Source organism: Erythrolamprus reginae, chromosome Z (assembly GCF_031021105.1).
Source record: "Erythrolamprus reginae isolate rEryReg1 chromosome Z, rEryReg1.hap1, whole genome shotgun sequence".
NCBI lineage: Eukaryota > Metazoa > Chordata > Lepidosauria > Squamata > Dipsadidae > Erythrolamprus > Erythrolamprus reginae.
Genome location: NC_091963.1, coordinates 76,360,881 through 76,388,369, shown reverse-complemented (window position 1 = coordinate 76,388,369; position 27,489 = coordinate 76,360,881). Strand labels below are relative to the sequence as shown.

At 40.6% G+C, this 27,489-nt stretch overlaps 1 protein-coding gene across 1 annotated transcript in view; it reads left to right on the top strand.

Annotated features, from left to right (window-relative positions):
• The window catches only part of NPHP3 (nephrocystin 3), a 381,101-nt gene that overhangs the window by 185,144 nt on the left and 168,468 nt on the right, over nucleotides 1-27,489 (top strand). Inside the window, exons 15-19 of the mRNA XM_070726361.1 lie at nucleotides 733-815; nucleotides 15,580-15,718; nucleotides 18,445-18,609; nucleotides 20,811-20,908; nucleotides 21,867-21,989. Of these exons, the coding sequence (XP_070582462.1) occupies nucleotides 733-815; nucleotides 15,580-15,718; nucleotides 18,445-18,609; nucleotides 20,811-20,908; nucleotides 21,867-21,989 (608 nt within the window). The remainder of the gene's footprint in view (nucleotides 1-732; nucleotides 816-15,579; nucleotides 15,719-18,444; nucleotides 18,610-20,810; nucleotides 20,909-21,866; nucleotides 21,990-27,489) is intronic.

The following is a 27,489-nucleotide window of genomic DNA, read 5'->3' as shown; positions in this document are numbered from 1 at the left end:
GTTTAAAGAAAAACATCAAAATTTTCTGCACTAAAAATGAATAGTTCATGGTTTAAAATGTATGAAAGACAACAAACCCCTATTTATAATAGCAGGTTATTTACCATTGAAATTATGCTTGTTCAATTGCTTGCTATTATAATTAGTATGCCTATATCTTCTCTAGATTATACCTGTGAATTTTAGATTTTAAACTGCAGAATACATGATTATGAATAGGTAAAAAGGTTTAGAAAAATCAAGTAACATTTCAAAAAAGTTCTTGATACATCTTTTTCATGCTGTAGTAAGTCTGAGAATGTAGGCAACAAGTATTTTCTTTGTGATTATCTAAATATTGATGTTTTGTTCCAAGAATCCTCAACCATGGTTATACTAGTATGGATTTCTGAAAATCATAGTTTTTTAAAAAATCAGAGTTCCACACTTGTCCCCTTATTTCACTATATTGGAACTTGATCTGTAATGCACTTTTATTATTTAAAAAAACATTTTAAAAATAAAATGCATTTTTGAAAATTATTTTATTATACTTAGCTTTGTATACTTATTTATTTATTTATGAAATTTATTTGTAACAAGGTGACCCATCCCAAAGGCAATATGTGTAAAGGGCAGTCGTATGATTATGCTGATGTGATGTTTCTTGTATTCAATATAAACCTATGTATTCATAATAGTTTTCAATCTTTGTTAGAAAGATTTATTTTTTTTTGTTTTCCTCCCCATTAGGAGAAGAAGCTTGAGAAACACAGCAATTCTTCTTCAAGATGTACTGCCCTCTATGTCACCCTTTTGGGCAGAATGGTGGCTGGGTATGTTAAACAAACTGATATGCTGTTGCTACTAGAAAATAATAGTTAAAAACCCAGATCCAATAAAATTATTGCTTGGTATTAAATAACAAATATATGTAAGTAGTACATTGTCCAAATGGAATTTTGCAGTTTGCATTCTTCTTTAATGACATGAAATAAGTTCCCAAGCTTTTTGACTTTTAGTTGGGTAGAAGATTCTTTTGTATTTATAATAACAATGCTGGCTGTCTCAGCCAAGAAATAGAGATGAGCACTGTGCCCTAAAGTCAGATATTAATGAACACAGCAATATTTACCTTTAATTCCAATAATCTATTAAATTCAAGATCTGTAATTTGTAAGATACTTCTTTTTGGGAAAAAAGAATATCTTATTAGGAAATAAAATAAATGCTACATACAATAAAACTTGATTTAATTGATCTTAGAGATTTTGAATTTGATTGTTACAACTTCCAGCCTTTGAACTTTGTTCAAATTTTGAGCAATAATAGACCCTGCCTGAACAACTTGATTAAGGATTATGAAGGAGTCATTCAATACAGTTGGTAGCCCAATCTGGCTCCAGGTGCTGCATGGTTGCCATTGCTGAGCAACATGGTCTCCAAACTTAAAACTGTATTGAAGATACCTTCATTATGGTTGATTTGACTTTGTTTCCTTCTGCAATAGAAACATAGAAACAGAGAAGTCTGGCGGCAGAAAAAGACCTCATGGTCCATCTAGTCTGCCCTTATACTATTTTCTGTATTTTATCTTAGGATGGATATATGTTTATCCCAGGCGTGTTTAAATTCAGTTACTGTGGATTTACCAACCACGTCTGCTGGAAGTTTGTTCCAAGGATCTACTACTCTTTCAGTAAAATAATATTTTCTCATGTTGCTTTTGATCTTTCCCCCAACTAACTTCAGATTGTGTCCCCTTGTTCTTGTGTTCACTTTCCTATTAAAAACACTTCCCTCCTGGACCTTATTTAACCCTTTAACATTTAAATGTTTCGATCATGTCCCCCCTTTTCCTTCTGTCCTCCAGACTATACAGATTGAGTTCATGAAGTCTTTCCTGATACGTTTTATGCTTAAGACCTTCCACCATTCTTGTAGCCTGTCTTTGGACCCGTTCAATTTTGTCAATATCTTTTTGTAGATGAGGTCTCCAGAACTGAACACAGTATTCCAAATGTGGTCTCACCAGCGCTCTATATAGCGGGATCATAATCTCCCTCTTCCTGTTTGTTATACCTCTAACTATGCAGCCAAGCATCCTTCTTGCTTTCCCTACCGCCTGACTGCACTGTTCACCCATTTTGAGACTGTCAGAAATCACTACTCCTAAATCCTTTTCTTCTGAAGTTTTTGCTAACACAGAACTGCCAATACAATACTCAGATTGAGGATTCCTTTTCCCCAAGTGCATTATTTTACATTTGGAAACATTAAACTGCAGTTTCCATTGCTTTGACCATTTATCTAGTAAAGCTAAATCATTTACCATATTACAGATGCCTCCAGGGATATCAACCCTATTGCACACTTTAGAATCATCGGCAAATCGGCAAACCTTCCCTACCAAACCTTCCCCTATGTCACTCACAAACATATTAAAAAGAATAGGACCCAGAACAGACCCTTGTGGCACACCGCTGGTAACCTGTCTCTGCTCAGATTACTCGCCATTAATAATAACTCTCTGATGTCTACGCTTCAGCCAGCTGCAAATCCATTGAACTATCCAGGGATTAAGTCCAATCTTCACTAATTTATCTATCAGCTCTTTATGTGGAACCGTATCAAAGGCTTTGCTGAAGTCCAGGTAGGCAATATCCACAGCACCACCTTGATCCAACACCTTTGTGACATAGTCAAAGAAATCAATGAGATTAGTCTGACATGATTTGCCTTCAGTAAAGCCATGCTGATTTGGGTCCAATAAGTTATTGTTTTTAGGTGCTGATTTATCCTCTTTTTGAGTAGAGTCTCCATCATTTTACTATAACTGATGTCAAGCTAACTGTCCTGTAGTTACCAGCTTCTTCTCTACTGCCCTTGTGGATAGGCACAACACTGCCCATTCTCCAATCCTCAGGAACATCTCCTGTTAACAGGGATTGGTTAAACAAATCAGTCAGGGGGGTAGCAATGACAGATCTGAGTCCTTTAAGAACTCTGGGGTGGATGCCATCTGGACCCATTGCCTTATTTATCTTTAGTCGTTCAAGTTCTTCTAAGACATCAGCTTCTAAGATCACTGGAGCTGAATCCGTACAGCTGGAAGCAATGCTATATCCCTCTATAGTATTATTTTGTAAGGTGTCTTTTGAGAAAACTGAACAGAAGTAGCTATTGAAATGGTCAGCGATCTCCTTATTCCCATTAATGCATGTACTAAGCTTCGTGATGCCGCAGTTTTTCTTCTTCCTATTACTAATATATCTGAAGGTTTTATCCCCCTTCTTTACAGATTTGGCAATTTCTTCCTCTTTTGAGGCTTTAGCAGTGTATATTATCTGTTTCACCTCCTTCTGTCTCATTTTATACACCTCTCTATCAGCTATACTTCCAGACTCTTTATACCTCCTATAGGCAGCCTTTTTTTCATTGACTATAGCCCTTACATCATTGCTAAACCATAGCGGTTTCTTCTTCCTTTTATCTTTAGTTATTTGTCTTACATATAGTCCAGTGGCTTTTAAGATGGCCTTTTTTAATACAGTCCACTGGGTGCTCGCTCCTGCCATTTTATCCCTACTCTTTAATTCATTATTTAAATATTCCCCCATTGCATTAAAATTTGTTTTTCTGAAATCTAATACTTTGGTTGCAGTATAGGATTGCTCACAATCAGTTTTTACATCAAACCACAAACATAGATGGTCACTGCAGCCTAAATTTTTTCCCACCTTGACCTCTGAAACCCAATTCCCATTCGTAAAAACTAAATCTAGAATATTCTCCCCTCTAGTTGGTGTCTTAACGAGCTGTGGCAGAGCTGCTCCTGTAAAGGCCTCTACTATATTCTTACTTTTGCATGTAAGGGCACTGGGGATATTCCAGTCAACATCAGGCATGTTGAAATCACCCATAACCACAATATCTCCCTTCACTGCCATTTGGGTAATTTCATCCACCATCTTGTTGTCATATTCCTCAGATTGCCCTGGAGGCCAATAGATCACCCCAATTCTAATGACAGAACCTTCTTTATTTTGCATGCAAATCCAGAGTCTCCAGATCTTTACATGTATTTTGAATTAGTGTTGTTTTTAGACTTTCTTTAACATAAATGGCTACTCCACCTCCCCTTCTCTCTATTCTATCCTTCCTATACAGTGTATATCCTGGTATAGATATTTCCCATTCATTAGAATCCTTAAACCATGTCTCAGTTATGGCAACCAGATCCCAATTATCTCTAGATATTATGGCCATTAAATCACAGAGCTTGTTGCTCAAGCTTCGAGCATTTGTTCACATTACCCGAAGAACATTATTTTCATTATTAGTTTGCCCCTTATCATCAACAACTACATCTATTTTATTTGCAGCTCCCTTTTCATAAGCTTCCAGAAACTAATTTATCCTCATTGGTCAGGGACAGAAATCATCCACATCAGTTACATCTCTGTCCCCTTTATCTAGTTTAAATGCCTGTTCAAAAAAGTTTTGAATTCCTCACTGAGCACCTGTGTACCTCTGTATGATGGATGCAAATCATCCCTCTTAAACAACTCCCTATTAGACCACCTACTGACATCATGACTTACATAGCCAAAACCTTCAGCTTTACACCACTTCCTTAACCACACATTAAACTCTCTGATACAAGTTGTTTTATCCTCCTGGCCACAAACCGGTAACGCCTCTGAGAAAGTCACTGAATCAGTTATTTTACCCAGCTCCACACTTAGACATTGAAAATCTCTTTTTACTACATTAACATTTCTCTGGGACAAATCATTTGTGCCAAGATGCACCACCACATCAACGTTATTACCTTTACTCACAGCCTTGACAATGTTTGTAATCTGCCTCCTGTCCCTGCTGGCAATAGCCCCTGGGAGACACCTCATCATCTTCATCACATCCTTACTCTGTCCCAAATCAACACCTCTAACAGTTGAGTCACCCACAAGAAAATGTATCCTCTTTTTATTTCTACTAACTGCACTTGATGGTTTGGTGACACTATGCACCTCACTTACAACAACTTCCCCTTTGAACATCCCCTCATTCTCCGCCTGAGAGGCCTTGCTAATATCTACAACATCCTTACTATTTAAATCTGCAAGAACATTATAGGAATTCGATACAGAGAGACCAAAATTGCTATGTTTTTGCTCGACTGCACGTAATCTTCCTGAACCAACAGTTGTCCACACAGCCCTCCTCCTCGGGGGGGGGGGGGCTGTGGAAGTGGAGGCTGCACACATGGCTACATTACAGCACGTGGCTGGGACAATTTTTCCACTTCTGACTGCAAGCTACAAACTAAGGACTGCAATCTAGAGATCTCGCCATGTAAACTAGATGTCCTTATGCAAAGAGGACAGCACCCCAAGTTCCACAAGGTACTACGGAACACAATAGCCAAACAAGTGTTACACTGCACCAAGCCAGTCATCTTAACAATGTATTGAAATACAAGTACTTAGCACGAAAATCAACAATCCCTATTGCTATCAAATTTTGCTGATTTTGGTTTATATTTATATGATTTCCACTCGTTTTTATCCTTCCCAGTCTAGTCCTGCCCCAGTCTAATCTGTGAGTGGTCTGTGCTTGAACACAAACTGCCAATAAAATTGTCCCTTACATCTGGTTAGGGCTGGAAAGAAACTTATTTGGAGCAAGTTAGAGCAATGAAAAACCCTGCAAAAACCTAGGGCTTAGAAAACATTCTTTGCAGAATGAAACAATGAAAGAGACTGCAAAGTAACAGTTGGGAAGATCATTAACAGCTAGTTAGGGATGGAGGGGAGGGGAAAGCTGCATTCAGAGTATAAGACACACCCAAATGATCAACCTTTTTTAGGCAGAAAAAAGGTGTTTCTTATACTCCGAAAATACGGTATATTATACCCTATATTCCTAGCCCACTAATCATGTTTCCCTTGACTATCTTTTCTTCCATGTTATATTCATGGAAGTAATGTAACAATCATGGAGTCAAGTAAAAATTTATAATTTTCCTCCCCTATTAAAATTCTATCTAGCATTGTATATTGTTTTCGAATTCCAAAGTTCTTCCTGTCTTTTTGTAATCTAGATTGAAGAGGAGGGGGGTCTCCCTAGGCACCCTGCAGACAATACAGCCAGGTCCCTCCTCTAATTTTTGAGAGGAAAAGAATGAGAAAGAGAGGGAGAGGGAAGAGAAAAACAAATGAAAGAGGCAGCAGGGGCCCGCTGACGTCAAACCCTGAGCCCAGGGAAGCGGTGTGCTTTTCAAACGCGCCGCTTCCCCTGGCAGCCAGCTTTTTGGCTCCTCCCCTGCTGCCACGCTGGGGGCTGCCCCCGCTGCCTGGTCTCTTCCGCCGCCCAATCATGTGTTGGAGCCGGGGACAACGGGCCCGGCCTCGGCCTACTCGTTCCTGAGCTTCGCCTCCTCCCCTGCTGCCGTGCTGGGGGCTGCCCCCCGCCGCTGGGTCCCCTCCGCTACCCAATCCCAGTACCGGTGGTGGCAGAGGCGCCCACCTTGCCCCCGACGGTGACATCACGTGCATCGTCACCCTTGAAGACCGTGGACGGCGAGGGGCCCGCGATGGCTGGTAAGGAGGTGGCCCTGGGGGGGAACGGAGGGGAGGGAGCCGGTTGTCCAGGTGGCATTAGTCCGGCGGGTGCATGTGGCCGAGTCCTTCCTGCGTTTCCAGGGCAAAAGAGAGATATAGAAAGAGAGAGAGAGAAAGAAAGCAAGAGAGAGAGAGAGAGAAATGAGAGAAAAAAGGGGAGAAAAAAGAGAAACTAGAAAAAGATTGAGGCAGAGAATGAGAGGAAAGAGAGAGAAACAAAGGAGAGAGAGAAGTGTCTCTTGATTTAAAGCGTATGGTAAAAAGCACCCAATTAATAACAGAGAAAAAATCCCCAGCCCTCACCTGTTTTTTGAAATGGTTCAAGAGTTCACACACACGGGGGGGGGGGAGACAGGGATGGAAAAAGAGAGAAGTGAGAGGGGGAAGGAATGAGAGAAAAAGGGAGGAAGAGGGAGAAATGAGAAACAAATGAGAGAGAAAAGGGGGAGAGACAGGAGAAGGACCCAGAAATGAGACAGTGAGGAGGGATGATTGATTATTAAATATGGATTGACGATGGAATAATGGTAAAATATATATTTAGATGTTGTTTAATATTAGGATGTATTAATTCATAAAATTGGATTCGAATTTTAGAACTACAGTATATAGAATTACATAGGTAAAATTAATGGAAGATACATAGGATAAATAAGGGGTTTATGATATGTATGTATGATTTTATGACTTTGCAATATGTAGAAGATTGATGAAAGTTAATAATAGTAAATGCTAAGTGCCTGGAAATTAATTGAGCTTGGAAATATTGAATGAAATTTAGAAAAGTAAATATGGAAATATATTAATTGACACATTGACAAATGTGGAATATGGAAATATATTTATTGACAAATAGATTTTCATAGTATTATTAGATTACTATAATACTATGATAAATATTTCAGAAATGAAGATTTTAAAGCATGGATTTATTAATAGTTGTGTTTTTGGTTTTGCTGGTTGTTTTAGTTTTAATAGTGTTCTGCCAGTGTGTTTCAACCGCCCGTAATTACAAGGTAATTAGTCCAGGAAGACACACACCACATGATAAAAGAAAAACCCAAAAGTTTTTATAAACAGAAAAACAGAAACAGCTCCCTTTTTAAATGTCAAAGGGATTTTCTGGTACACACAAGGCACAGGTTAAATGCAATCCAATTGCTCACCCAATAATTGGGAAATTGAGTTCAATTCTAAAGTCCAGAGAGTCCACACACAATCTTGAACAGCACAAAACCCACGATCTTGATGAAACAATGAATCAGATAAACTGCCATGAGGCTAAAACACCAGGCTGCGCTTTTATCTGTAGCACTAATTACAGCAGCCCCACCCAACCACAGGTGGCCTCATTTTCTCTTGTAATAATCCTTCAGTTGTTGTCTCCTATGCATCACTCTACACATGCGTGGATGTGTCATTAATTCTTGTTCAGAATCTAGGGATGATACAGATGACTGATCTCCTCCTGGGCTGTCTGCCAAACTCCCCTCCTTCCTGTCACTCACACCTCCTTGGTCAAAGGAGACTTCATCGGCAGATTCCACTGGGAGCAAAACAGACCTGCGGCATGTGGCTGTCTCCCCCACATGCACCTCCACATTCCTTGGGGCAGGAGCTGGCCCAGAGCTAACCACAACAAATAGTAATAGATTTTGGTTTTGTTTTATTATTAATTTCTTTTAATAAAAAAGAAGGCAATTTTTTTTCCTAATTAGGAAAAAATTGTATAAGGTTTTTTTGTTTCTTTTAAGAAGAATGTATAAGAAGGAGTAGTAGGCATCACGGCCTATCTGGATTTATAAGAGGATAATGATATTAATTGAAATATAAAATAACAGAATAACATAGTGAGAAGGGACCTTATTCTGCCCCAGCACCGAGCCCCAAATAATTACACAATTTCAGGCGCTGAGGCATGAAAATTTGTTTGTTTGTTTGTTTGTTTGTTTATTTATTTATACATACATACATACATACTTCTATGCCACCCAGTTCCGAAGAGACTGCCGCTCAGACACTATACTTTTCCGCCCACACCGAAAAAAAATTAGAGGGAACATTGGCCACCAGTTGATTATAATTCCTTGGTTCTCTAATTGTTGCCTTGTTTTTAATTTCCCATTTTCATCCAGTATCTGTTGATAATTAACCATTTTATTTAGTTCTATTGTTTTCAGGTGCATTGTAGCATCCATCCCAGAAAATCATCTTAGTATTTCCCTATAATGGATTTTTAAAATCTTGTTCCATATATCCATTAATGCATCCCTTATCATGTGATTTCCAAAATATGTAGGTGTCCCATTTTTTTTGTTCCATCCATGTAATAGGTTATGTCTTTCTAAAGGCAGGAGTCTTTCATTCTAAAGTTAAATCCACTCTTTTATCCATATTAATGATGAAGTTTGGTAGTAAAGTTCAAAGTCCAGGTGTCTGAATCCCCCCCTGCTTTTGTTTATCCTGCAACTATTTTAGTCTAATTTTTTCCTTCCCATATAAATTTAGATATAATCCTGTCTAGTTTTGCAAATAAATAAATAAATTAATTAATTAATTTTATCACGATAGTTTGGAAAAAATACAAAAATTTAGGCAAAATTGACATTTTAATTGTGGGCATTCTTCTTCTGTGTAGTTTATTCCATTTTTTCAGTTGTCTTTCTGTTTTCTTTAGTAATGCTTTAGAGTTTTCTTCTTTAATTGTGATACATTTAGCTGTCGATACTATCCCTTAAAATTTAACTTACTTTGCTATTTGAATTTCCAAGATTTTTTTCTCATTCTTGATTTTGTTCATTTCTCATGTTTTAATTATAATCTTAATTTTCCATTTATTAATTTTAAGCCCTGCCAAATGCGCATAATAATTTATCTCTCCTAGTAATTCTTGTCCTGTCTAAAGTGAGTGTTCTATAATAAACACCAAAACATCTGCGTAAGTCTGAAGTTTGAATTCTTGTCCTTTGATTTTAAGTCCTCTAATTTCTGAGTTTTTTAAAATTTGTCTCAATATTGTTTCGATAGAAAAAATAAAAAGCAGAGGCGATAGGAGGTTCTCTTGACGTACTCCTTTCCAATTTTGAAAATTCTCTGTTAATTTTCTATTTATTATAAATTTTCTTGAATGTGTATTATAAATTGTCTCAATTGTTCTAGTATATTTACTTCCAAATTTTATTTGCTTTAGTTGTTCAATTATAAATTCCCATTTCAGATTATCAAAGTTTTCTGGGCGTCCAAGAACAAAAGTGCCACGGATTTCTCTGGATGTGCTTCATAAAATTCTAATGCATTCAGTATTATTCTAGTGTTATTTTTAATGAATCTATCTGGTAAAAACCCATTTTGATCCATATGTATTCATTCATTTAAAATTGGTTTAATTCTGTTTGCCAGGATTGTGGTAAATATTTTATAATCAGCATTAAGTTATGAAATTGGCCTGTAGTTTCTTTTGGTACCAGGGTTACCAATACCTTGGAATTCTTCTACCATTTAAGGCTTCATTAAATGTGATTAATAATAGCTGTTGTAGTATTTTTCTTAGCTCTTTGTAGCACTCGTTTGGAATCCTATCTGGCTCTGGTGTTTTGTTATTCTTCTGTTTCTGGATCGCATTCTCTAATTCTGTTGCCGTTATTTTTTAATTCAGATTCTCTTTTTATTTCTGTTTTATTTCTGTTAATTCTCCTAAGTCTGTTCTATTTATATATGCTTTTTCTTTCTTATAGATCTCTGTAAAATATTCCACTACTATTTTCTTTTCCCCTTCTATTGTAAATTGCTTGTCCCCCTTTTGATCTCATAATTGTTGAATGTATCTCTCTTCCTTTTCTTTTTTTTAAATTTATATGCTAACCATTGACCTACTTCACATTTTCAAAATGATTGTGTTTGGCTGTTTTAATTTGTAAGGCTATTTCTTCTTGAACCATTAAATTAATCTTGTACTTTAATCTATCTATCTCTTCTCCTAATTCCTCATTTTGTAGGGTTTTTTGCATTTCATTTTCTATACTTTGATATTTTTTTTGAGTCTCTTCTAATTGTTTATTTTTGATTTTCATTTTTCTGGCCCCATACTGTTGTGGTTGGCTCTGGGCCAACTCCTGCCCCAAGGACTGTGGGGGTGAATCCTCCCAGTGTCAGAGGCCTATTTTACTGCCGACTGCTTCAGGCAGCGAAGTATCGTCGGAAGCAGGGAGTGACTGTGAAATGGGACCCCCAGATGGGGGCTTGGCAGGCAGCCCAGGAGGAAGCCATTCCTCATCCTCCTTATCTTTGCTTGACTCTGATGAGGAAGCAGTTATAGACCCACGCATGCGAAGAGCCATGAAAAGAAGAGAGCAGCTACAGAGGTATTACAAGAGATAAGAGAGTTCACCTGTGGTTGGGTGCGGTTCAAGTAATTAGGGCTGCTGTTAAATGGGCAGCGTGCTGGCCTTTCAGTGTGGAAAATTGTGTGTTTGTGATTGTGGATTTGCCTTGACTCTTCGGATTCTCCAAGGACCCTGTGCTTTGATATCTGGACTCTGAACGTAAATCATAGTTAACCATGTGAGTTAAACCAAGTCTGAAGGAGAGTAGCTGTGACGACATTCACAGCTACTTGTTAATTGCTTTGTGTTTTTTTCTTTTGTTATTTCACTGCCTTCAAGTCTGTTTTACACGTGAGCCCTTTGACTACAAAAAAAGGGTTTTGCTTCTATTTTTCTGTGGATAAAGAAAGTATTGTTGACTTTTCCCATGTGTCTGTTTTGGCTACTTTTGCATTTAATTAGAGGCTCGTGCCAAGAGCCGGCAGAACATATACGCTATAGTTAACCCCAAATATATGTTTTAGTGGCATCCCACAGGTTTTGAATTGTCATCTCCTCATTCCAATTTTCCTTTAACAAGTATTTTAATTCTTCCTCCCTATATTTAATATAATTTTTTCTTTTGTCATATTTTGATTCATTGTCCACCTTTTATATTCTTTTTTTGTTCCTCTTAGAGTTAATATTATTGAGTGGTGGTCAGCCCATATATTGTCCACTTCCTTTTTGAGGTGGGGAAAAGAAGGTAAATTGCCTCTCTTGCAGATGTCGTTCTCTTCATGTCTCTTAATCTGTGTTCTCTTGCCATCTCAAGAAACCTTGTTGGTAATGGTTTCCTCTCTTTAGTTTTCTTTTTTCCTGATTTATACCCTTTTAAAATATCTGAAACCGCATTAATATCTCAAATAATATATACACTCCTTCCTCCTAATTGATTGTGTTTTCTTGCGTAATTAAATTTTACTCTGTTGACCTCATCTATGTGATTTTTAAGTCCTTCATCTATTTGAAGAGTTTCTGTTAATAGATCAACTATTTTATTAAGTAAATCTTCTTCACTGGTTTCTGGCACATTCTGAAAACATAAATAAAAAGCCAATTTCTCTATTTCCAGAGAATAGAGACGTTCTTACACACTCTACACATACATTTTTATAAGCTTCAGTGGCTTTATAACATTAAACTATTAGGTTAAGTTAGAGATAGGCAAAATTGGGCTGTGGACTTCAACTCCTACAATTCCTGAGCCAATCATGCTAGCTCAGAAATTCTGGGAGTTGAAGTCCACATATCATAGAAGGGCCAACTTTGCCTACACCTGAACTAGGTGCTTTCATCAGCCTTTTTGTTATTATAGTTTAGAAGTTGTTGCATAACTTTTGATCATGGAACTTCATGTCTTGATTATTGGTACTTTTATCATCTGTTGATCTCCTGAATTTTTCAAATTAGTCTGTCTTGATTTGATCTTAAATTTACATGCTGATATGAAGTCAGATCAACTGTATATAGAGTATCAAGCAGTATATACAGTATCAAGCAGTATGTCTTGATATGATACCTAGAAAATGTGATTTGTTAGGCAAGCCTGTAAAGAAATTATATTTCATTGAAATTGGATCCTTCCTGACTCAGATAATCTTTGGTGTCCTTCTAATGAGTAGAATGATTGCTTCTGTATATTCAGTTATAGCATAGTATTATGTGTGAAACAAGGTATTGGTTAGCATTATGTTAAATGATAAAAACCTATTTCAATTTACCATTTGGTGCGGAATCATCCAATTATTTTTGATGCAGCAAACCGTGGTTAATCAAACTTTGCCTTAGCCTGATATATTTTATTATTATTATTATTATTATTATTATTATTATTATTATTATTATTATTATTATGTCAGTACAACACAGCAAACGAGATCACTATGCTGGATTTCGTATTTCCTCACCAGTCGGGTGCTTCCCAAGCACCTAGGACTGCGTGATGTAGCGGCGAATTATGTTTGCCGATCCCAGTAAAGCAGCCTTTTGCAATTGACAGATGGAGATTTTGTCAATTCCAATGGTTTTCAAATGTCCGCTGAGATCCTTTGTCACTGCGCCCAGCGTGCCAAGTACCACTGGGACCACTTTCACCGGCTTACGCTAGAGTCGTTGCAGCTCGATTTTTAGATCTTCATATTTTACTAATTTCTCTAACTGCTTCTCCTTAATTCTGCTGTCTCCTGGGATTGCGATGTCGATGATCCATACTTTCTTTTTCTCCACAATCACAATATCTGGTGTGTTATGCTTCAGAATTCAGTCAGTCTGAAGTCGGAAGTCCCACAGTAGTTTTGCTTGCTCATTTTCGACCACTTTTTCGGGCTTATGATCCCACCAGTTCTTTGCCTCTGGTAAATGGTAGTTCCGGCACAAGTTCCAGTGGATCATCTGTGCCACAGCATCATGTCTATGCTTGTAGTCAGTCTGTGCGATCTTTTTGCAGCAGCTGAGTATGTGATCGATTGTTTCATCTGTTTCTTTAATTATTATTATTATTATTATTATTATTATTATTATTAATTAGATTTGTATGCCGCCCCTCTCTGTAGACTCGGGGCAGCTCACAACAATAATTCAACTGTTTAAATATAAGCATTGGAATGAATGTCTACCTCTTCATAGTGGGTGGAGTGAACATCCAAGTATGGGATGACACTATCCATTCAACTAGTGAGGACTGAGTCTGTCAAATTGTAAATTTCGGCCTCTGCCTCCATATCTCCTCTTTGACTCAGTCCTTGGTCTGAAAAGACGTGTGTTCCCTTGATCCCAACTTGGAAGTTTTTTCACCCTTTACTCAGGACTTATCAACTATACATTTTTCCTATCAGGGTCTTCCATTAACAGCTTGGAGACACTGGGCAAAGAACTGTGGCTCTTGCCGCCCTACTGCCGAGTCTATAGCCGAGGCCACTTGCTGTAGGCGGGGGGGGGGGCAGTCCTTTTCCAACCAACCTTTAGACACTTCTAACTCCATGCCAGATCCAGCAACACCCAGACTCTGGACTCACTTTCCTACCCAAATAATATCAGACACTCCACTCAGGTTGGTGCAGGCCCTGTGTGAGCTAATATGGCTCCACATGAATGTCCAGGGATGCTGGCCCTAGATAATTAGAGCCTCAATATTTTGGACTCAGATCCCCGGGGTAAATGGGAGGCTCCTCCTAGACAGGAGCTCCTGGGCTCTAGTCCACTCTCCTCTCTACTATACCCGACTCCAACATGCAATCCATCACTAATGAGGCCATAAAACAGGGCATCAAGCAGACATGAGGCAGCAGGTTTGCCAAGCTCCTCCTTGCCCTGCATCAGCTGCGCAATCAGCCCCTGTGCCCCCATGGATTGCCATGAGGTGGTATGTCAACAGGTATAAGGACCGCCAGAGATGGTACCCCAACAGATACTTTCCAGATTATTCCATGGGGTCTTGATCGCAAGGGTCCTAAGCTGATGACCAGCTCAAGCTAAACCTTTTAGAAGACAAGGTTTCACCTCTGACCCATCCACATCCTCGATCCTGTTCGACCCCGGGCTGTTCTGGCTTCTGACATGAAATATTGGGACATGGTGGCCCTCTGCTGATTGACATGAGCTTTTGCAGCCATATTGTCAGTAAGGATAAGAACATGCTGTCCAACACTCAGATGTCTCAATTGTTTGAGTGCCAGATAAATGGCATGGAGCTCCAGCCTGTTAATCCCTAACCATGATTCCATCGGAGTCCATCTGCCCTAGATGGCAGATGACTGGATATGAGCCCCCAACCATACAAATTGGCATTGGTTGTGATGACAATTCTGCATGGCTCCTGGAAGAAGCAGCCTTTTGTGAGCTATCGGCATATATCTGGGCTGATATATGCTGATACATGCATCAGCCCAAGGACTTCGGCTGTCGATGTGTTGCGTCCCACAAATGCAGGTGTGCCCAAGGGGTGATATTGATGGTGGAAATCATTTTTCCCAGGACCATAGAGAGCAGGCTAAGTGAGGTCCTATGGTGCTGGAGGACCTGTTGGACTAATTCAGAGATGCTATTCTGGCACTCCTGGGAAGGTACATTCTGCACTCCAGAAAATCCACAATGGTGGGTCAGGCGGGTTTTTGGGAGGAGATGACTATTGTTGAAGTTGATAGAAAACCCATGATGTCAGAGGTTTATAATTGTTATAATTGTTACTTGGATATCCTACACCTCTTGGTGCATAGAGGCAGATTGAATCAAGATATCATCCAAGGACACGTATGGATATGGTCTAGAGCAGTGATTTTCAACCTTTTTTGAGCTGCGGCACATTTTTTACATTTACAAAATCCTGTATTTATTGTATTTTTCCCGTGTCAAACAAGTTACTTTAGGTTACAAACAATCTTTCTCTCCCTTGTTAACAAAATGCAGTATACATTACCAGATGCTCTTATGTATTATTTATTTATTTTATTCCATGTCAAACAAGTTACTTTAGGTTACAAACAATCTTTAACATGTGAGCTTTAGTTATACAGATATACAACAATTGTGAAGATTCTTAATATTTGCCTATTTCTAGTGAAAATTCTAAAGTATTTATTATCCTTTTAAACATTTTGTATTATATCTTTTAGCACCAAAAGCACAGAAGATATTGATGTACTTTTGCAGAGGTGTTCTGAGTGTCAGGATGTTATGGCTCTTTACCAACTAGTTTTGAGATCAGTTGAAGCGTCCTTGAAAAGTGAAAAGGAGAAAAGGCTCATGAAAGAGGCAAGTTTGTAAGACTGATGCAATAACACATCTAATGTTATGGATATGGCACTTAAGACAGTGTTTTTTAAGCTTGACAGCATTACAGTTTAGAGCAGTGATGGTGAACCTTTTCCCCCCCGTGTAAGTGTGCGCACTCGCGCATGTATGAGTGCCCACACCCATAATTCAATGCCTGGGGAGGGCGAAAACAGCTTCCTGCTACTGAGATTGTTGGGGGTGAGTCTCTCCTTGTGAAGTTGGATCTACGGGTTCAAGTGGGCTTGCTGTTAATGTACCTACCTCCCAACTGCGTTGCAACAGTCCTGCCTGCACTACTTGAGGAGGTAGCCAGACTGGCGGTGCAGTTCCCCAGGCTTATGGGGAACTTAATCAGAGCCAATTAAGTGGTTCTACCCCAGGCACTTAATGGACCCAGAGGGGTTCCAGAGGACGCTTGAGGATATACTGACTCCTTTGTACACAAACCAGCAGAGTCCCTGATGATGGCCCAGAATAGAGCCTCACTGGGGGCTCTTGACTGGATTGTGCCTCTGTGACCTCTCTAAGGCAGTGGATCCAGGAGAGCTCCCTGGTTTATCGAGGAACTCTGGGAGATGAAGTGCCAGGAGAGACATCTAGCGCGAAATTGAAGGGCCAGTAAATCTGAATCTGACTGGACATTGTTAAGAGCCTATATTAGGACCTATCTAATGGGGATAAAGATGGTAAAATGTTCACATCTTTCTGCACTTATTGCATCCATGGAATTGCGCCCAGCGACCCTGTTTAGAGTGACCTATTCCCTTCTTAACATGGAGGGAGCGGATGACCCTTGCAGGGTAGTGCTGAAGAATTTGTCCAGTTTCTTGCAGATAAAGTTGCTCAGATTTGGGTAGACCTGGACTCCGATTGGGCACTGTCAACTGAGACGATATGGACAATCTTAGTCCTGTTGTATAGGATGAGTTTGACATGGTGATAACTGAGGAAGTAGACAAGGCCATGGGAGCAATGGGCTCCTCCACCTGCTTATTGGACTATGCTCCTCCTGGCTGGTTTCAGCCAGCAGGGAGGTGACATGCTGCTGGATCCAGGCATTGATTAACGCCTCCTTGAGTGAGGGGTCTTTTTCACAGTCTTTAAAGGTTGCTGTGATATGACCCCTCGTCAAGAAGCCCTCCCTGGATCCAGACGATTTAAAAAACTATCGACCAGTCTCCAACCTGCTTTTTATAGGTAAGGTTGTTGAGAATGTGGTGGCACTCCAGCTCCTTCAGTCCTTCGATGAGACTGATTATCTAGACCTGTATCAGCCGGGATTCAGGCCTGGCTAGAGCACTAATGGATGATCTCTAGTGAGACCGAGATTATGGTCATTCTACCATGTGGTGCTCCTTGACCTCTCAGCGGCTTTCAATACCATTGACCATGGCATCCTTCTGTGACAGTTGGAGGATTTGGGAGTGGGGGACACCATTCTTCTGTGATTTTCCTCCTATCTCTCCCACCAATTGCAATTGGTGTTGGTTAGGGGACAGAAGTCGACCCTTAGGCCACTCCTTTGTGGGGTGCCACAGGGGTTGATTCTCTCCCCCCTCCTATTTAATATCTACATGAAACCACTGGATGAGATTATCCAACAACATGGGGTGAACTATCATCAGTATGCTGATGATACCAGCTTTATATCTCCATTCCATGCCAATTTAGCGAAGCGGTGGATGAGATGTGCTGGTGCCTGGAGGCTGTGAGGATCTGGATGAGTATTAACAGATAAAACAAAATCAACCTAGACAAGACTGAGTGGCTGCGGGCATTGCCTCTGAAGGACAATTCGATCTGTCCATCTTTGATTCGGGTCCATCTTTGATTCGGGGCACCCACAGAGTGGGTGCGCAACTTGGGTGTCCTCCTAGATCCATAGCTGAGACTGGACCACCATCTCTCGGCTGTGGCTACGGAGGCTTTTGTTCAAGTTCATCTTGTGCACCAGTTTCGGTCCTATTTGGATCAGGAGTTTCTGCTCACAGTCACTCATGCCCTTATCATCTCACATCTCGATTATGGCAATGCGCGCTACATGGGGCTACCCTTGAAAAGTGTTCAGAGACTATAGTTGGTCCAAAGTTCAGCTGCGCGAGCTAGGTACAACCATGTCGCACCAGCATGCAAGCTGCATTGGCTCCCAGTAGGTCTCCAGACACAAATCAAAGTGTTGATTATCACCTTTAAAGCCCTACATGGCTTAGGACCAGATTATGTATGGGATCACGTTCTGCCACATATAGTGGCTGGTTAAAGCCACAGTGGCTGGTTAGGGCCCACAGAGTTCGTTTTCTCAAGGTTCCTTCAACCAGACAATGTTGGCTGGTGAAACTGTGTTGGAGGGTCTTGTCTGTGGTGGCTCCAGCTCTATGGAATCAACTCCCCCCTGAGATCTACATGATCCTCACCTACTTGCCTTCCAAAAGGCTATAAAAACATGTCCTGGGGCTGATGGTTTTATGGTCTTATCTTGTCCCAGCTGAAAGGATGAATGTTTCAAAATTAAGGATTTTAAAATATTGTTTTATTGTTTTTATATTGCTGTTCGCTGCCCAGAGTCTGCAAGGAGTTGGGCGGCATACAATTCATATACATACATACATACATACATACATACATACATACATACATACATACATTAAATACATTAAATACATAAATAAATAAATAAATAAATATTTTGTTTGTTTGTTCTGTAGATTCTATGCCTCATCAGTGTTAGTCACAATGGAATCAGTGAATCAGAACTCATGGATCTCTGCCCTGAGCTATCGTGGGAAATGCTGGCCTCCTTAATTTACAGTATGCACAAAATGTGCATTTTGACATATAGGTGTGGTTTGTTAATGTTTCAGCATCTTCAGGTATTTTGGCAAAGAAATTTGTTACCTAATGATCTAACTGTGCTTACTGCATCTAGTCATTTGCTAGTTTCTGCTAATGCTTTGGACAGATTTTTTTAAAATTAAAAAATAATTGAGTTAAGGTCAATTAATATATCACTACTAATGTAATTTTTATTTCCAATATTCACACCACTTCCTTACGAGGTTGTTCTTAAGAAAATAAATTATTTTATCCACTACTGATGGAAAATCTATCACCTAACAGGCAAGAAATGGCAAGTAAAATTCACTACATGTTTCACTATAATAAATAGCCTAATATTTGTAAAAACACGGGTAACAAAATGCTTGGAACAATTCCTTTAGTGTGGGGGCGGGGCACCATTCCTGATGCTACCGGAACGGGCTGGGAGAGCATGCACATGCACACCCGATGCAAGATTCAGCTTCTGCATGTGCAGAGAAGCTGAATCTTGTGTGAGGATGCATACGTGTGAGATTTCTAGGTTTTTTCGCTTCTGCGCATGTGCAGAAGCAAAAAGATCCAAAATAGGACAAAATAAGGTAAGTGACCACCGCCGTTCACCCCCCTGCTCGCTGCAGCTGCCCCTTCCTGCCCCCATTCTCCTGCTCAACGCCGCTGCACCACTAGCGGCGGTCAACCCCACCACCCACTCTGCCACCCCACCTGGCCCTTACCTTGCTCCGGTACATGACCTCCTGCAGGGGTGCTGAGAAGATGGGCTAGGGTGCGGGGAGCAGCCAGGTGGTTCTGAGCTCTGGCTGCGCGGCCTCTCTGTGCTCTTCCACACCACAGGCATCTACTGCTGCATGAGATAGCAGAGAGCAGGCCACATAGCCAGAGCTCAGGCAGGCTGCTTTTGCCACTGGCCCCAGCTACCACTCTAGGCACCGCAGCGACATTTAGCTGCTGCTCATGTGCATCAGATGAAATCTCACATGTAGACGTCCTTCCGGCAGCAAAAAATATAATTTTCTTTGCTTCCGTGCATGTGCGTAAGCAAAAAAAAAATAGTAATTTTTTACCAGTTGCACCGGTTGCAGATGCATGATTCATGCATGCCTGGCGGTAATGGAGCAAAGCTACATGCTCCATTGCTGCCACCGGAACGGCGTTCTCACTCTTCCAGCCCATAGCCTGTCCCTGATTTAGTGGTTATAATAGCTCTGAAAAAGTTATAACGGCTCTGAAAAAAGTGACTTATAACTGTTTTTCACATTACAATCTTTGCAGCATCTCCATGATCATGTGATCAAAATTCAGATACTTGGCAAATGGTTTATATTTCTGAACATTGCTGTGTCCTAAGGTCATGTGATCACCTTTTTTGACCTTCTGACAAGCAAAGTCAATGGAAAAGCCAGATTCACTTAACAACTGAGTTGCTAATTTATCAACTTTACAACTGAGGCAAGAAAGGTTGTAAAATGGAGCAAACCTTACTTAACAAATGTCTTGCTTAACAACAAAATGTTAGGCTAAGTTGTATCGTAAGTCAACGACTACCTGTACACGCATAAGCCTGGATTTTTCTTTTATTTCCTGGGAAGTGACTTACTGCTTATTGTTTATCATTCTCATTGGAGAGTTACAGTTACTGCAGGGTTGGTACGGTCTGGCTTTGTTTGATTAAACAATGTCATCTGTGGAGACCCAGCAAACACATCTCTCTGTAGTAGTATTCTGGAATTAGATCCAGAGATCCCCACAGATTTAGAGAGGCCCTTCTTTGCTATAGTTTAGAATAGCGGTTCCCAACCTTTGCTGCTTAGCATCCTCATAGAGTGGAGGGAGAGGGGGGAGAGGAGCTGGACTGCATGAGCAGCAGGTTGACATACATATACATGGGTGCACAGCTTTTGTAAGTTGAGCTATGTGCATGTGTCCACATGCACTGGCCTGCTGCTTGTGGAAGTGGAGCCCCCTTCCAAATAGATCATGGTCACGTAATGGGCTTCAGCACAGAGGTTGGGCACCCTTAGTTTAAAAGAATCATAACCTGGCTGTTCATCCAGGCCTTGACAGAGAATGTGAGATGTACTTAATTTATTTAACTTTTATTTTCTACCTAATGGATTAGTTTTTTTATTTGAATGTTAGGAGCTTCTCAGAGGCATTGAGTTGAGCAGCATACTAGTGTAATATGTTACTGTTTTTTTAACTATTGTTACCCATTAGAACTAATACTTCTTTTCAGGCTTGGGAAACAGTGAAAGTGGAATATATAGAAGGAAGTCAGAATGGTTTTGCCTCTCACAGAGAAAAACTGATAGACTACTTTACCAGACAATTGAGGTAAGATTTTCAGATTATGAGATATAGAAATGATTTAATGACTGTTTAAATATTTAATAAATGATGAAGGTAGCTTTGGTTATAACTGTCTTGTTGTAAGCAGGATTTCTCATCAGAAAATTCATCCAGTGCAGATTTTGGTACCCATGGTAAATGGCTTCACATAGTCATAATTTGAAGCATGTTTTGGAAAATTTTAAGCATGTAGATATATTTTTTTACATTCTTGTTATCTGTATTTTCATTATCTGTGACTTTGCTGTAAGAGGATAAAAACTATGAGTATTATGATTGTTCTACATATTGCACACCAAGTGATTGTAGCTTAAATATTAAATGATAGGACAGCTAAAGGACTATCATATAACTCAGGAAACCCATATTTCAAATCTCATTTCCACCAGTGTTTCATTTTATTATTTGTTTGTTTGCTTGTCTATTTCTTTAATTGCACTTTGCACCAGCCGAAGCCTAATGGACTTCAGAGTGCATTGCACAGTTCAAGCAAGCAGTTGAGAACTAGATCTTTCTCATTCCCTATCACTGATGAGGGCTGGCCTTGGAGGAAACAGCTACACCAGTGCAAAACCATGCCGTCCAGCCCTAATTCACATAATTGTTCCAAATGGATAACATGGATGGGAATGTTGAAAGCTGATATATTTTACTAGAACTTTTTCTGTGTTATGCTATTTTTCCAGGCAGGACATTCCTCCCCCTCTTTTCCTTTTATATCGTAGTTCTGATGCACCAATAGAAGAAAATCCTTAATTTTATTTTCTATCTTTTTAATATTATCACTATAAATGTAAAACATTTACAGGTAGAAAGAACAGATATATATTTCATGTTCAAATAGTAAATGCTTTTGTTAAATAGTATTATAATTCTATGGTAACGTAGATAGTTACTCCCATTCCCTTGCAATTTACATATTCTTCCACTACAATCACTCTAGTGAAGAAAGAATGATATGGAGGAGTGCAGATGAATTGCCCTGGTTGTTCCAGCAACAAGGAGACAAGCAGAAGTTACATAAATGCTTATTGAATCTTTTTATCTCTCAGAATCTTTATAAAAGGTAAGGATGAAGTATATAGATGATATATATATATATAGATATATAGATATATAGATATAGATATACAGTGGTACCTCAAGATACGAACCCCTCGTCTTACGAACAACTCGTGATACGAACCCGGGGTTCAGAAAAAAATTGCCTCTTCTTACGAACGTTTTTCGAGTTACGAACGCCAAACCCGAACTTCCGGGTTCGGCGTTCGGAGGCTCCTGGGAAGCCGCCCGGCTGTTTTAAAAGGTGACCGCCGGGCTGGGGGGCTTCCCAGCACCCCCCCGAACCCGGAAGTTCGGCAAAAGTTCGGGGTTCGGGGGGGTGCTGGGAAGCCCCCCACCCCAGCGGTCACCTTTTAAAATAGCCGTGCGGCTTTCTAGGAGCCTCCCGAAGCCGAACGCGGAAGTTCGGGTTTGGCGTTCGGCTGCGGGAGGCTCCTGGAAAGCCGCCCGGCTGTTTCAAAAGGTGACAGCCGGGCTGGGGGGCTTCCCAGCACCCCCCCAACCCTGAACCCGGAAGTTCGGCAAAAGTTCGGGGTTCGGGGGGGTGCTGGGAAGCCCCCCAGCCCGGCTGTGAAATGCCTCTCGTAGCAGCTGCTAGAGCCGCCGGCATTTCACCTTCCCCCCCAGGCAAAAAGAAGCCGCGGAGAGGGGCATGCCTTCCGCCTGGGAAGTCCGGCCCCATCATCCCAGAATGCCGGCCTTTTTGCCTGGGAGGGAAAGTGAAATGCCACTCGTAGCAGCTGCTAGAGCCGCCGGCATTTCACCTTCCCTCCCAGGCAAAAAGATGCCGGGGAGAGGGGCACGCCTTCCGCCTGGGAAGTCCGGCCCCATCATCCCAGAATGCCGGCCTTTTTGCCTGGGAGGGAAAGTGAAATGCCGGCGGCTCTAGCAGCTGCTACGAGCGGCATTTCACTTACCCTCCCAGGCAAAAAGATGCCGGGGAGAGGGGCACGCCTTCCGCCTGGGAAGTCCGGCCCCATCATCCCAGAATGCCGGTTTTTTTTGCAAGGGAGGGAAAGTGAAATGCCGCTCGTAGCAGCTGCTAGAGCCGCCGGCATTTCACCTTCCCTCCCAGGCAAAAAGAAGCCGCGCTGCTGCTCCAGTCGCCCGGTCCTCTCCTGCCTCCCGCGCCGATGTTCCCCACTGCGTCGGGGGCCGCCAGCCCCGAATCAGACACACCCTCGCTGCTACCGCTGCCGCCGCGCCCACTGCCCGCCCCATCCTCGCTGGAGGTCTAGCCATAGTCGGAGCCAAGTCCGCTCGGCCATGCCTCCTCGCCTGCCGCCCAGCCGCCCAGGATGCTGACCTGCTACCTCACGGCGCGCCCACCGCCGGCCCAATCCTGCGCTTCCTGCTTCCCCCCCCCAGCCAAAAATACAAACGCGGTCTGCCGCTCCCGCGGAGCAATGGGAAGCTGAAGCCGGCGGCGGTTTCAGCCTCCCTTTGCTCCACGCTGCTCCGCCCTGCCTGTCTTTGTGTTTTTGGCTGGGGGGGGAGCAGGAGGACCTTCCTGACTCCCTCCCCCCAGCACTTCACCCAGGACAACAGGCAGGGCGAAGCAGCGTGGGGCAAAGGGAGGCTCAAGCCTCCTTTGGTGGTGGCAGCCGGCTTCCGGGTTTCTGAGTTTTGGGCTTGCACGCATTAATTGCTTTTCCATTGATTCCTATGGGAAACAATGTTTCGTCTTACGAACTTTTCACCTTACGAACCTCCTCCCGGCACCAATTAAGTTCGTATCTTGAGGTACCACTGTATATCTTCCCGTGTAGGAATCAGAGATTTCTGGTGACATTTCGACGAGGTCCCACAGGCTGGTGCTTCTGTCCTTGTTCTAGGGTGAACACAGCGAGACCTGAGCTGCCTTCCCTCTATAAATACTGGTGGGTGGGTGTGGTAATTCAGTTTCCAGGTGGTCTTTGTCGGCTAGGCGTTTGGTTCTGGAGATGAGGGTCTTGACTACGGAATTGATCTGTGCAGGGTGGTAGTGGGATTTTGCGTTCAAGTAGTGGTTGGTGTGTGTCTTCTTCTGGTAGACGGTGTGTCCTAGGGAGCCACTGGGTTTTTTGTAAATTAGGACATCCAGGAAGGGAAGTTGGTTCTTGGTTTCTGTTTTCATGGTGAATTGCATTTTGGGGTGTAGGTTGTTGAGATGTGTGAGGAAGCTGTCCAGTTTTTCTTTTCCATGTGGCCAAATTACGAAGGTATCATGTACAACAGAAGCCTCCCTCAATACAGACATACACACCAAGAACCTCCACATTTTGGAAAAACACCAGAAGCCCAAACCCTTTCCACAGCAACTCATGAAGCAACTCATGAAGGAAAGAAAAATTTCCTAATCTACAAAAAACCCAATGGCTCCCTATGACACACTGTCTCCAATGGATTCCAAAGAGAAGCAATCACCAACCTAATCCAAAAAGAGACACCCCCCAAGAACCAAGACACAGAACAGGACAACGGCATTACCCTCCTCCCTTACATCAAAGGCACCACAGATAAAATCAGCAAAAGTCTCTTTTATATTTGTTTTTTATTGATTTTTAACAATTTTAATATACACACAACATAAAACAGCATAGTGAAAAGTGCCCACCAGCCCGACACACACACATACCCCACCACCAATTCGGGGGTGTTTCTTATATAACCCACTTTGATCCAAGAGCAATATATCTATTTACATATTATAGAGTGATTCAAATTTATTTCTTATAGCTTGGTCTTGGATTCTACTCATCATATATCATCTTACCTTGTCCCACCCAAAACATATGCATAAACACTCCTTTATCTTGACACCCATGCCAACAAATACCCCTGACATTCTGCTGAAAGTGTTCGAGTTGAACGGGAGTTTAATACCACTTATGTAATATTTTCCTTCTCATTTCCCTAATTCTTGTATTCTTAATTTTCCTTATATTTTCTACTATATTTTCCATCTCTTGTATCTCATTTTGCCACCATTTAGTCAGTCCTTGAATCGTGTCCCCATCTGACTGCACTAGCAACTTATATATATATTGGTTGCTTGTGATTAGATTAGATTAGATTTATTGGATTTATATGCCACCCCTCTCCACAAACTTGAGGCGGCTCACAACAATAATAAAAAAACAGCACAGTACATAATACTAAATCCAATGCCCACCAATCTAATTACAATTTAAAACTAGTAATCTCATAAAAACGGTATATATAAAAAACAGGCACACAGTCAATCAATCAACAAAACAACATGGGCAAGGGGGAGGTGTTTTAGTTCCCCCATGCCTGACGGCAGAGGTGGGTCTTAAGGAGTTTACGAAAGGCAGGGAGGGTGGGGGCAATCCTAATCTCAGGGGGGAGCTGGTTCCAGAGGGTCGGGGCCCCCACAGAGAAGGCTCTTCCCCTGGGTCCCGCCAGACGACATTGTTTAGTCGACGGGACCCGGAGAAGGCCAACTCTGTGGGACCTAACCGGTCGCTGGGATTCGTGCGGCAGGAGGCGGTCCCGAAGATATTCTGGTCCGGTGCCATGAAGGGCTTTATAGGTCATAACCAACACTTTGAATTGTGACCGGAAACTGATCGGCAACCAATGCAGACTGCGGAGTGTTGGAGTGATATAGGCATACTTGGAGAAGCCCATAATTGCTCTCGCAGCTGCATTCTGCACGATCTGAAGTTTCCAAACACTTTTCAAAGGTAGTCCCATGTAGAGAGCGTTACAGTAGTCGAGCTTCGAGGTGATGAGGGCCTTTATGCCCTCACTTTTTTCTCTTATTATTTTCTCTAACCCTGACTCCTCCCTCAATACTACTTCTTTATTCTCCCTTTCATTGAGATATTTACATATTGCATTTATTTGTAGCCATCTTCCCTTACCTAACCACCATTCTATACGGTTTCTACTTGGCCTCCCATCCTTCTCATATAACTGTTCTATCTTAGTTATCCCTCTTCCCTTCAACTCTCTTACAACCCTATTTAAATTTGTTTCATTATCTCTATTTATTACATAAAGTGATGACAGTTTTGATTTATATAATCCTATTTTCCCCTGCCATTTTTTCCAAATTTCCATAGTCCTTTCATGGGACCTATTAATTTACCTAAGTCGCTCCTATTCTACTTTGTAAAAATTAATTATCTATTCTTCATCCCGTTTATCTGTTTTTCCAATTTCGCCCATTTGTTTTCACATAATTGCAACTCCATTAACCTTTCCATTTGAAAAGCTTCCCTATACAGCTCCAAACAAGAAACTTTCCATCCCCCCTCTTTTTCGTTCGCAATTAACCACTTTTTCCTTATTCTTGGTCTCTTATCTTCGTCAATCCAATAATTAAGTTTTTTGTCCCACTCTTTAAACTTAAATGCTGATAGCCCCCCTGACAGCACCTGAAGTAGGTACATCATTTTGGGAACTATCATAATTTTCAAAGCTCTTATTTTAGAGATTCTCCTTAGCTTTTTCTCTTTCTAGCTCCTCATCTGTTTCAGCGTTTTCCTCCATATTAATCTATAATTCACCTCCTCAATTTTCGCAGGGTTTCTCAATAACCAAATTCCCAAATATTTAATTTTTTTAATCCTAATTTCAACCCTGATTCTTTCCTAATTTTGATCTGCTCTCTTAGACCTGTATTTAAACACATAATCTCTGATTTTTCCATATTAACTGACAGTCCCGATTCCTGTTTAAACTCTTGTAAAATATTTCTTATACCTTTGATCATCTCCATTGGGGTCTGGGTCAATAAAATTGCATCATCTGCAAATAAGTTTAATTTCATTTCTTTTTAAAAAAATAATTGTTATTAATTTTCTTCATTAAAAAAACCATAACATACAATAAAAAACAATACAGTGCAGAAATATACATACAAAAATAAAAAATAACAACAAAAAACCCCCTAATCACAACAAACACTTAAGAACAGTATATTAACTTATACTTATTTTGTACTTTGTGAGGAGAAAAAACTAATCTTTCTCTTTTATTATTTTCAATAAGATATAGCTCCATTTCCTGGAATTAATATGTAATATTTCTTTCATCTGGCATTGAATAATCGGTGTTCAGTCATTTATTTTGGTTTATTATTGATTTGTCCATAAATTCGTTATTTTCTTACCGCCTCATGTTAAATTTGTGTTAAATATTCAATAACTTAAAAATATTGTTTCTATCTATATGTTACAAATATATAAGTAATGAAATTAATTATAATTTCCAAAAATACAATAAAAAGAAAAGATATATTTAAGTAATATATTATTACCTGTATTTTAATTTTAGTTTTCTTTTGTTTTTGCAAACCAATCATAAAAATACTTCCAAATTTTATAATAGTCGGTGTCTTCTTTGTTTCTTAATTTTAGTGTTAACGCATCTGTTTCTGCACAATCAAATATTTTCTTAAGGATAAGTGGGTCATCCGGTACTTTTGATTGTTCCCAGCACTGTGCAATTGCCATTCTGGCTGCAGTTAATACATGTATTATTAAATAATATTT